At 52.9% G+C, this 11,648-nt stretch overlaps 1 protein-coding gene across 1 annotated transcript in view; it reads right to left on the reverse strand.

Annotated features, from left to right (window-relative positions):
• The window catches only part of SPIRE2 (spire type actin nucleation factor 2), a 36,364-nt gene extending 24,963 nt beyond the window's left edge, over positions 1 to 11,401 (reverse strand). Inside the window, 4 exon segments of the mRNA XM_089664869.1 lie at positions 2,370 to 2,534; positions 6,651 to 6,719; positions 7,292 to 7,636; positions 11,350 to 11,401. Coding sequence (XP_089520995.1) covers positions 2,370 to 2,534; positions 6,651 to 6,719; positions 7,292 to 7,636 — 579 coding nt within the window. The 5' untranslated portion in view covers positions 11,350 to 11,401.
• Positions 11,402 to 11,648: the final 247 nt, after the last annotated feature.

Consider the following 11,648-nt stretch of genomic DNA (forward strand, 5'->3'; position numbering starts at 1 on the left):
AGAAGGAACCACTGAGCACAGCGGGAGGGGGGGGGGCTAAGAAATCAATACTCTGCAGAGTATCTCTCGGGCAAGTAAGAGATAGGTATTTACTATCCTATTTTCAGGAAACACAGGTAAGAATTGTGTTGAACCAAAACTAAAATGGAAAATAAATAAACCTGCGAGCAGACGGCTCTTTATTGCAGAGGGGACTGTAATGCAAGGTGCCATGTAGATGTGCAATGTATGGTACTATGAAAAAGTATTTGCCCCCTTCCTGATTTTTTTTTTTTTTTTTTGGTCCGATCATCAAACAAATGTTAATGTGACACAAAGATAACCCGAGGAAATGCAAAATGCAGTTTTTTTTAAATGAGGATTTCATTAAAGGGGAAAAAAAGCTGTCCAAACCTGCCTGGTCCCATGTGAAAAAGTAATTGCCCCCTGAACCGAATAACTGGTTGGGCACCCTTGGCGGCAACCACTGCAATCCAGCGTTTGATCCATGACTGGCAACATCGCTGTCGAGGAATTTTGGCCCACTTTTTTTTTTCAGATTTTTTCTCATTCAGCCATATTGGAGGGTTTTCCAGCATGGACAGCCTGTTCCACAGCATCTCCATTGGATTGAAGTCCAGACTTTGGCAAGGCCACTCCAAAACCTTCATTTTGGATTTCTTGAGCCATTCAGAATGTGGACTTGTTGGTGCGTTTTCGGATCATTTTCTGCGGCATAACCCAAGTGCTCTTGAGCTTGAAGTCAGGAACTGATGGCCGGACATTCTCCTTCAGGTTTTCTGGTAGAGCACAGAATTCATGGTTCCATCAATGATGGCAAGTCGTCCAGGTCCTGACCATCACACTACCACCACCACGTTTCACAGTTGGGACGATGTGCTTTTTATGAAATGCTGTTAGTTTTACGCCACATGTAACGGGACGCACACCTTCCAAAAAGTTAAACCTTTGTCTCATCAGCCCAAAGTCTTGCGATAATCAAGATGTTTTTGGCAAATGTGAGACGAGCCCTTGTGTTGTTTGTGGTCAGCAGTGGCTTTGGATCTCTCCCATGGAGGCCATATTTGCCCAGTCTCTTTCTTGTTGTTGAATCATGACAATGGACTTACTGAGGCAGGTGAGGCCCGCAGTTCTTTAGATGTTGTTCTGGGTTCTTTTATGACCTCCTGGATGAGTCGTCGTTGTGCTTTTGGAGTCATTTTGGTCGACTGGCCACTTCTGGGAAAGTTCACCACTCTTCCAAGTTTTCTCCATTTGGCTCTCACCGTGGTTGGCTGGAGTCCCAAAGTCTTAGAAATGGCTTTGTAACCCTTTCCAGACTGGTAGAAACATAGAAAAGTGATGGCAGGAAAAAGACTGAGTGGTCCATTGAGCTTGACACTCCTGTTATACAGCCAAGGAAGGGGCCATCTTGGACTCAGTTGACCTACAGTTGCCATGATGCTGCACAGAAGACATCAGTTATGACACCAGCCATTCGATGGTTTGACAGTTCAGTTTAATGCACGAGCAACTGTGACATTCACGGCATTGACTGTAGTGGTTTTGGGAAACAGTTAAATCAATGAGATTATTTCCGCTCTTAAAGAGTTCAATTTTAAAGAAACCATCCGATGCAGTCAATGGGCCCTAGGAGGTAATAAAACTGCAATACCAACAGTCCATTTGCACCCCAAAAGCCTGGATGAAAAACTCTCAAGGATAACTGCACCCTATCCTGTTGCTGGGATACTCCAGCTACTGAAAACCTGCCCCTGCCACCACTGGAGCCAGTGTGCACTCTGCTGTGCATGCGCCGCGTCCCCTACATTTACAGTGTCCTAGCAACGGGACAGGAGGGGGGCGCAGATCGCCATGAGAGTCATTGGGGGATGCAGATGGTGGCCTACAGGTATTGCATGAACATTATTCAGCATTTGTAAAAGCTGCACAGCGGAATACCTCCCAGGACCCCCCCCCCCCCCGACTATGCAGGACTGGAGGGGTCAGCCTTTAAAGTTAGGGTTCAGGACGTGGGGGGGCAACCAAAATCCCCGAAACTAAGAACCACCGGGTGTTAGGGTGACACACAATATATATATACACACACATCTATATAATATGACGACATGTCGGAGTATCAGATCTTCTTCCTTCACATGTGATAGATGAGCTCTAAAGAGAACCTGTACTGAGAGCAATGCAGGGCGGCCAGTGCTGACCCTCCCCCGCAATGTGGTGATTTCCCTCGTTGCTCTCAGTAGAGGTTTCCATTGAACACACAGAGGAATTTTTTGGCACGATCCATCAGTTTTGATAATAAATCAACATTTCCTGGGACAAGCCCCCCACCCCCGAGCCCCCCCCCAGAACACAGAAGTCGCACTCACCATGACCTTGCGCAGTTTGTAGTTGCGCGCCCGGATGTCTTGCATCAGCATCTCGAAGGGAGTAAGTTGGTATTCGGTGGGCAGAGAGTTGAAGGTCTTGTCCCGCACCTTCTTCAGCTGCACCCCATGTCGCAGATCTCTCATCAGCTGCACCCACAAACGAGCCTGCAGAGCACAGGACACCAAGTGTAACGCGCACAGCACCGAGTACATGGTCCCGCGTGCGCAGATGTGCGTCATACACGTGCAACATAAAAAATACTGCGTGACGCAGAGCACGGAACACACGGCAAAACAGAGACCGAAAGACGTCGTGTGTGCGACGCAACAAGACATGGTGGTGTGTGCAGGATTGACCGCACTTAGCGATGTGTACAGCCGGCAGGATTGACCGCACTCAGCGATGTGTACAGCCGGCAGGACGGACCGCGTTTAGGGATGTGCACACCGCCGGCAGGGAGGACCGTGCTCAGTGCTGCGTACACCGCCGGCAGGACTGTCCGCGCTCAGCAATGTGCACACCACCGGCAGGACTGTCCGCGCTCAGCAATGTGCACACCACCGGCAGGACTGTCCGCGCTCAGCAATGTGCACACCGCCGGCAGGACGGACCGCGTTTAGGGATGTGCACACCGCCGGCAGGACGGACCGCGTTTAGGGATGTGCACACCACCGGCAGGACGGACCGCGTTTAGGGATGTGCACACCACCGGCAGGACTGTCCGCGCTCAGCGATGTGCACACCGCCGGCAGGGAGGACCGCGCTCAGTGCTGTGTACACCGTCGGCAGGGCAGGCTGTGCTCCATGTACACCTCTATGGGGCACTCACTTCATACTTGGCTATGAGGATCTTACAGGTCAGGCTGTCAAACATCTCCCACACCGAGACTCTCCCACACCGAGACTCTCCCACACAACTCCTCCACCATCTGCTGCCAGAGAGCTTTAAAACCCGTGCAGGGCCAGCGTGGACTGAACTTTGGGCGGGATCAAAGGACTACATTGCATCATAATTATTGCATCCGTCTAATAACTGCGGTGATAATATTCCCAACATCAATGACTGTTGTATCGCTTTATCATTTTGACCCGCATATTTCTATGCGCACCAAGCTGTCCAAAAAACTAAGACTGGGGGAGGGGCAGACTATCACACACGGGTGTGCCGGAGCCGCGGCATGCCATATGACTTGGAAATCGCATGGTAAGTAGCACCCCATTGTCTGCAGGTACAGCGATCATTTTGGTGCGGTTCCAATTCAGCACCAATGTCTAAGGTAGTGCATACACCACTTCCGGTGCGACTTACATAGAAATCTGCGTCTTCCAAGTCGTAACGCAAGTCAGAATGCTACCCTTCACTGGAAGTCGCACAATTTCAAAGTCGGATCGGTGTTTCTGGGGGCTAGCATTTAATCTGTCTCTGCAGTGCTTTTTGCGGTGCGTTTTTGACACGTTTTGCAGTTTGTTTGTTTTTTGCTAACTTGTTGCTGGGCAGATTAAAACGTAAAAGGCACAAAAAACGCAATACATGCATTTCTGCAACGTTTCCATTTTAGTCTATAGAACCAAAAATACAACTTTTTTACATTAAAAAAAGTCCCTGACCCTTTCCAAAAAACTGCAGCAGGTCAAAACGCGGAGATGTGAACCCGTCCCATAGGAAATCATGTTAAGTGGACTGCTGTGCGTCTCTACAAAATGCAAAACGCAATGGAAAACGTTTAGGTGTGAACCTAGACTTAAAAATACAAAGCGAATGTGGTGCGTTTTTGCTGCGTTTTGTGCTTTTAGCCTGCCAGCAAGAAAAACATTTCCCCTTTAAAAAAAGAAAAGTTGTAAAAAAGCGCAAAACGCGGTAAAAACATGCATTTAAAAATACAAAGCGAAATGCAAAAACGGATCAAAAGCAAACTGCGTAGGTATGAACCGAGCCGTAGTGCGTTTCTGCAAAAAATGCTAAAAAACGCATTGAGCTATTGTCAGCACCCCTGGCAGGGATATGGATTGCCCCAGCCCCCCTAAGTCACCAGTCACACCGCTGCGATTTAAAAGCTTGCGATTTGTGCGCAATTTCAGCGCGATTTCTATAGAATTTATTGCGACTTGTGAAGATTTTCAAACATCTCTTGCAATTAATAATAATAATAAATAATTTGCAGCGTGATTTCCATTCTATTCTATGTATGTGAAATCGCAACAAAACTGCAGAAAAAGTCACGCGAGAACTACTTTAGAAATTGCGCAGCAGCAAATCGCACGCGTGAAGACAGCGACATTCACATTCGCCAGATGTGATCTCAATTTGCCAATTGCACCTGAAATCGCAGCGGTATGACCGGCACTTGAAGGGAAATGTGACAACAGAGATGAAGGCGATGGCAATGCTGATTTGTTGGTAATGGAATCACTAAACGCATCCAAACGTGCCTAAACGCTAGTGGCGATAATTCATTTCAATGGCAAGAATAAATGATCATTGCGGCCAATAAAATGAAGGGCTTGACGCATGTAAACGCTGGTAAACGTGTTGGATACTTTTGCGAGCAAGTGACGTTTTTTCTGCAAAGTCGCTGCTATCAGGACGACTTCTAGGAGTTTATTTTGCGTCCTGTGTGCGTCGGGCCCACAAATCAATGATGTGGAAGCAGATGGAGCAATTAGCTGTCATTAGGGCCAGATGATCCGAGCCGCACCCTCAGCAGCTGCTCAGCGGCCCCCGGCTACAAGGAGCAGTGCGGTTAGCCCCCTTTCTGAAGAGCTGACTTGGAACACGCCGGGTGCTGCTGACAGGGTCGCCCGTGGAACGAATTTCGGCCGATTCCGCAGGAGTTGCCTACAATTTGCTGCGAGTATATGAGAGGGGATTTCTTCTCACTTCTCGGGTTTCTGGGGATGGAAGTTCAACAAAATCTCCCAAACAGCCAATCCCTACTCTGGGGGGCAGATCCCCGAGACGCTCTTCTAGAACCCTAAGGTCCGGGTGTTCCGTATGTCTGTTTACGGATGAAGAATGGACCCCCATGTATTTCTATGGACTAACATCCATTTTTTTTGAACGGACAAAACCCGGATAAAAAAAGGATGTAAATAGACGGAAAACGGGAATGGGAGTTGGTGGTGGAGAGTGGTGATGGTAGGGTCCGGGGGGGGGGGGGGGGTTTGGGTGTTGGTGGTGGAGAGTGGCGGTGGTAGGGCCTGGGGGGGGCAGGGGTTGGGTGTGAATGGGGGTTGGTGGTGGAGAGTGGCAGTGGAGGGGCCCGGGGGAAGTTGAGGTGTGAATGGGAGTTGATGATGGAAAGTGGCAGCACAGGGGCCCAGGGGGGCCTGGGGTTTGAATGGGGGTTGGTGGTGGAGAGTGGCAGCATAGGGCCCGCGGAGGGCTGGTGGGTGAAGGTGGACACTGGAGGAAGAGGAGCCCGGGGGGGTCGGGGGATGAATGGGGATTGAAGGTGGACAGTGGTGGCGGAGGGGCCCAGGGGGGGTTGGGGGATGAATGGGGGTTGGTGGTAGAGAGTGGCGGTGGAGGGCCTGGGGGGGGGGGGGGGGGGGTTGGAGGTGAATGGGGCTTGGTGGTGGAGAGTGGTGGCAGAGGGACCGAGGGGGGCTGGTGGGTGAATGGTGGTTGGTGGTGGAGAGGCAGCACAGGGGGGTTGGGGTGTTAATGGGGGTTGATGGTGAACAGTGGCGGTGGAGGGGCCCGGGGGGTTGGGGGATGAATGGGGATTGAAGGTGGACAGTGGTGGCGGAGGGGCCCAGGGGGGGTTGGGGGATGAATGGGGGTTGGTGGTAGAGAGTGGCGGTGGAGGGCCTGGGGGGGGGGGGGGGTTGGAGGTGAATGGGGCTTGGTGGTGGCAGAGGGACCGAGGGGGGCTGGTGGGTGAATGGTGGTTGGTGGTGGAGAGGCAGCACAGGGGGGTTGGGGTGTTAATGGGGGTTGATGGTGAACAGTGGCGGTGGAGGGGCCCGGGGGGTTGGGGGATGAATGGGGGTTGGTGGTAGAGAGTGGAGGTGGAGGGCCCAAGGAGGGTTGGGTGGGTGAATGGGGGTTGGTGGTATGATAGCAAGGTCAGTTGTCATCTGGGGGGGCCAGTTCAGCACGGTGGGCAGGGAGGGGAGGGAGGTGGCAGAAGGATCTCTTATCCTCCAATAATACGTAGAAATGGCGGAGTGGGAGTGATGAGGACGTGCCGGGTGCCAAGTTCCTAAATGGGGGCCAATCCATGCTGAGAGCTCCATCACATCTCACCACGTTCCAGACATCCATCCCTCCTCCTTACCCAGTCCGTGTTCTGGAGGTTCACCAGTCCGTCTGGCTCAGCTTCCTCCGCCCTCATCTTCATCAGCATCTGCAGGAGCAAAATCTGCGTTAGCTTTGTGTTCACTAAAAAAAGTGAAAAGCCCGGTGTCATCTGCCGCTATCTGGTGTCATCTGCCGCTATCTGGTGTCATCTGCCGCTATCTGGTGTCATCTGCCGCTATCTGGTGTCATCTGCCGCTACATGCTGCTATCTGGTGTCATCTGGTGTCATCTGCCGCTATCTGGTGTCATCTGCCGCTATCTGGTGTCATCTGGTGTCATCTGCCGCTATCTGGTGTCATCTGCCGCTATCTGGTGTCATCTGGAGTAATCTGGTGTCATCTGGCACTACATGCCGCTATCTGGTATCATCTGCCGCTATCTGGTATCATCTGCCGCTATCTGGTATCATCTGCCGCTATCTGGTGTCATCTGGAGTAATCTGGTGTAATCTGCCGCTATCTGGTGTCATCTGCCGCTACATGTCGCTATCTGGTGTCATCTGCCGCTATCTGGAGTAATCTGGTGTCATCTGGCACTACATGCCGCTATCTGGTGTCATCTGCCGCTATCTGGTGTCCTCTGGTGTCATCTGGCGTTGAGTGTTTTCCATTCTCCTACCTCCTTGGCCTCCCGTATTTTATGAAGGAAGGCTTGAAGCTCCATCGTTTCTGCGAACAGAGCCCTGCAAACCGCCTGGTAGTGGATCGGCGCCTCCTTGGGCTCTGGAAGGTGGGAGGCGCAGAAACGCATGACTGCCGAAAAGCTGCGCACCACCCGAGGAGGTCCTTCTTCATCCTCATCCTCGGTGCCCTCATAGCCCTCATCTGCCATGGAGCCTTCCGAGTCGCTGGCCGCCATGAGGTCAATGAGCTGCTCCAGTTGCGGGCTGAGCTCCCGTTCCTCGCTCTCATCCAGCCCCCAGTCCAGCGCTCGGTAGATGACAAAGCCCAGACATTGCACCATCTGTGGAAGGAGAGAAATGTTCGATGAGATATTCTACGACTTGGTCCTCTCTGACTGAAGCGGGGCATAAAAGGCGCACTTCGCATACAGGGCGCCCCCCACCCCCTAAAACATGAGCGAACATTCACCTAACTTCTGTGTTCTCCAGCAACTTGGAATCCTCAACTTGTCCATCAAGAAGAACCACTGATGCCCCCTATCCAGGCGAACCCAATGTCAGTCCTTCCCCCAGGGGTGTCCAACCTGCGGCCATCCAGCTGTTGTGGAACTACAAGTCCCATCATGCCTCTGCCTTTGGGAGTCATGCTTGTAACTGTCAATCTTGCAATGCCTCATGGGACTTGTAGTTTGGCAGCAGCTGGAGGGCCGCCAGTTTGACACCCGTGCGTTTAGTCACTTCCCGTGATATTGCCAAGGCAGGAAGAGAGAGGAAGCCCTCCAAAATGAGGGAATCCCCACCAGAACCAGTGTCCCCGCTGGAAGATCTCCCCTCTATCACTGTTCTGATGTCAACCCAAAATTTGGGATTTTCTTCTAGTTTTGATAAAACTGATAAAAAGGACAAAAGAGGGAAGGTGATTCTCCCCACCAAGGACACAGACGGCAATAAAAACCCGACAGGAGCTCTAATCCCCCTCCACTCCACCCAAAAATATATGAAAAAAGGAAATTAAAGTTTTACAGTAAAGTGGAGTTCCAGCTGAAAAAAAAATGAAAAGTCAACAGCTAGAAACTCTGTACAAAATCTGTATCTGCCGACTCTTAGAATGCAGCCACTTACCTGTCACGTGTCCCAGAAGACTACGGGGGGGGGGGGGGGGGGGGAGCGGGTGCCTGTCAAATTCGGGTACCCGCTCCCCTCCCCCACTCCCCAAAGGTTCCAATCCTTAATGGGGAGCGGGGGTCAAAGCATTAAATTGGAACTTCTCCTTTTGGGTGGAGCTCCGCTTTAAAGTGGTTGTAAACCGCAGACATGAAATATGAACAAAGCACATCCCTCTATAGTGTGTACTTGTCTCAGTCCAGAGCACTCAGTGTCATTTCTGTCTGCTATCTGCGTGAGTCACGTCTCTGACACCAAGAAATAAAAAGGTGACAGGGGATGAAGCTCCAGCACACAGCCTGTGATTGACAGCCTCAGCTCTGTTCCTTTGTGAGGAAGGGGAGGGGGGGATGTCCCTTCCCTCCAATCAGCTCTCACTGAGCTCTGCAGAGTGAAACTTTAGCTCCCCGCTGCCTGCTTTCTGAAAGCTCAGGCAAGCTGTATATATTCTGTACTTTAAATGGCATTAGGAGACAGATGGCTATCGATAAACAGGTACAACTTATGTAGGAGGAGTTACATCTCTATCACCTCACTGGGAGTATAGAGGGATTATAACCACTTTCTATGGATCTTGTTGTCCCAAGGACCTTTCTTGGACCCCAGGCCAGGCCTGCATCCTGAGTACTGAGGTGCTCCTTGTAAACTGCAAATGGCCAGCATGGCAGCCAATATAGTGCCGGGCCGTAATGGAGGTTTGGGAGATGGAAGGAGTGTGGGGCCAACTCAACCCTTCCCTGAACCATTGGAGTTGTGCCCATTGGGGCACCCTGGGATTGGTGCATAATGGCAGAGTCTGGGAGGCTGTTGCAGGTAAGTGCCGCATTCTGACACCCCTTCCCTTGGTTTAGGTATTAGTACTGTAAGTCCCCCATCGCCTGTCTCTGAGTGCTCTGTGGTCTGCGCTCCGTGCTCTGCGCTCCGTGCTCTGCAGTCTGCGCTCTGTGGTCTGCACTCTGTGGTCTGCACTCTGTTCTCTGTGGTCTGTTCTCTGTGGTCTGCGCTCTGTGGTCTGCGCTCTGCGGTCTGCACTCTGCGGTCTGTGGTCTGCACTCTGCGCTCTGTGGTCTGCGCTCTGTGGTCTGCACTCTGCACTCTGTGGTCTGCGCTCTGTGGTCTGCGCTCTGTGGTCTGCGCTCTGTGGTCTGTGTTCTGTGGTCTGCGCTCTGTGGTCTGTGCTCTGCGGTCTGCGCTCTGCACTCTGCGGTCTGCGCTCTGTGGTCTGCACTCTGCGGTCTGCGCTCTGTGGTCTGCGCTCTGTGGTCTGCACTCTGCGGTCTGCGCTCTGCACTCTGCGGTCTGTGCTCTGCACTCTGTGGTCTGTGCTCTGCGCTCTGCACTCTGCGGTCTGTGCTCTGCACTCTGTGGTCTGCGCTCTGTGGTCTGTGCTCTGTGGTCTGCGCTCTGTGGTCTGCGCTCTGCGTTATTAGTGGCTTTATGTTTTATTATTATATTACTTGTCCATGCAGTACCTCTATTCTGCCACAAGATGCCCTCAGTCTCAGCTGAAGGTACACTATGAATCAATAGGATGGGGAGGGGGGATGGGGGAGGGGGGGGTAATCATCCTTTTCCCTAGAGGGGCATCAACAGAGGACGGCCCCTGGCAAAGGGCAAGAAGACGCAGTGGGTCATGTGACCAGCCTGAGGACATCTGAGCTGCTGAACACTCCCGTGTAGCTCAGCCACTTCTCGGCGGTCGCCTGCATTGCCTTCCACCGGTCCTCTCGCCGTAATTCCGCTCCATTGTAACCTTTCATCGCAACAAAGTAACAAAGTGAGACTCTTTCCTGATTCACAGTATCTGACGGTCGCAGGGCTCTGTGTTCTCATGTTATCACCAACCGCCCAGCTCCACCCTATAATGTCCCATCGCATGCAACCGAATCCTTCCTCTGCCGCTCGGATCGAAGGAACATTTCTGTATCTGCAGACGCATGAACTGCACCTCACCCCCCCCTCCCCCCAACCTTCCTCACCCCCTCCCCCCCCCCCCAACCGTCCTCACCCCCCCAACCGTCCTCACCCCCCCCCCCCCCCCCGACCCCGAAGGTTTACAGCAACCGGTCCACATGCTGCGCAACCCTGACCAGACCAAGAACACCCATCCATTCATAAAGATGGTGAATGGAACTAACACCCCCCCGCCGTCCTCACCCCCCACCCCACCCCACTATCACCCCCCCCCCAACCGTCCTCACCCCCCCCCCACCGACCCCAAAGATTTACAGCAATCGATCCACATGCTGTGCAACCCTGACCAGACCAAGAACACCCATCCATTCATAAAGATGGGGAATGGAACTAACACCCCCCCACCGTCCTCACCCCCCACCCCACTATCACCCCCCCCCCCCCAACCGTCCTCACCCCCCCCCCCCACCGACCCCAAAGATTTACAGCAATCGATCTACATGCTGTGCAACCCTGACCAGACCAAGAACACCCATCCATTCATAAAGATGGGGAATGGAACTAACACCCCCCCACCGCTCCCCCCCCCCACACACACACCGTCCTCACCCCCGCCCCCCCCACCGACCCCGAAGATTTACAGCAATCGATCCACATGCTGTGCAATCCTGACCAGGTCATGCAACCGAGAACACCCATCCATTCATAAAGATGGTGAATGGAACTAACACCCCCCCCACCGTCCTCACCCCCCCCCCCCCCCAACCGTCCTCACCGACCCCAAAGATTTACAGCAATCGATCCACATGCTGCGTAATCCTGACCAGACCAAGAACACCCATCCATTCATAAAGATGGGGAATGGAACTAACACCAGCACCCCCCCACCGTCCCCCACCCCCCCACCATCCTCACCCCCGCCCCCCTCATTACCCCGAAAATCGTCTATTCAATGGTATCTGATGTTGGCTCTTACCTGCGTCTCTGTGAGCGATGAATTGGGGGCGCCATCCGGGGTCCCTGGAGAGAGAACACAAAGTACATTACAGAGAGGAACACTGAGCCCATTCCACGCCCCGGGGCCACGCAGCATATGGACCCTCCATTCCCCAGGGAGGGGGCCTGGAGATGGTGGGGCCCTGAAGATGGAGGGGGGGCCCCTGAAGATGGTGGGGGGTGGCCCTGAAGATGGAGGAGGGGGGCTCTGAAGATGGAGGAGGGGGTCCTGAAGATGGAAGAGGGGGGGCCCTGAAGATGGAGGAGGAGGGGGGGGGC

The sequence above is a fragment of the Staurois parvus genome, unplaced genomic scaffold (assembly GCF_062004578.1).
Source record: "Staurois parvus isolate SC_StPar_1 unplaced genomic scaffold, SC_StPar_1.0 ptg002082l, whole genome shotgun sequence".
NCBI lineage: Eukaryota > Metazoa > Chordata > Amphibia > Anura > Ranidae > Staurois > Staurois parvus.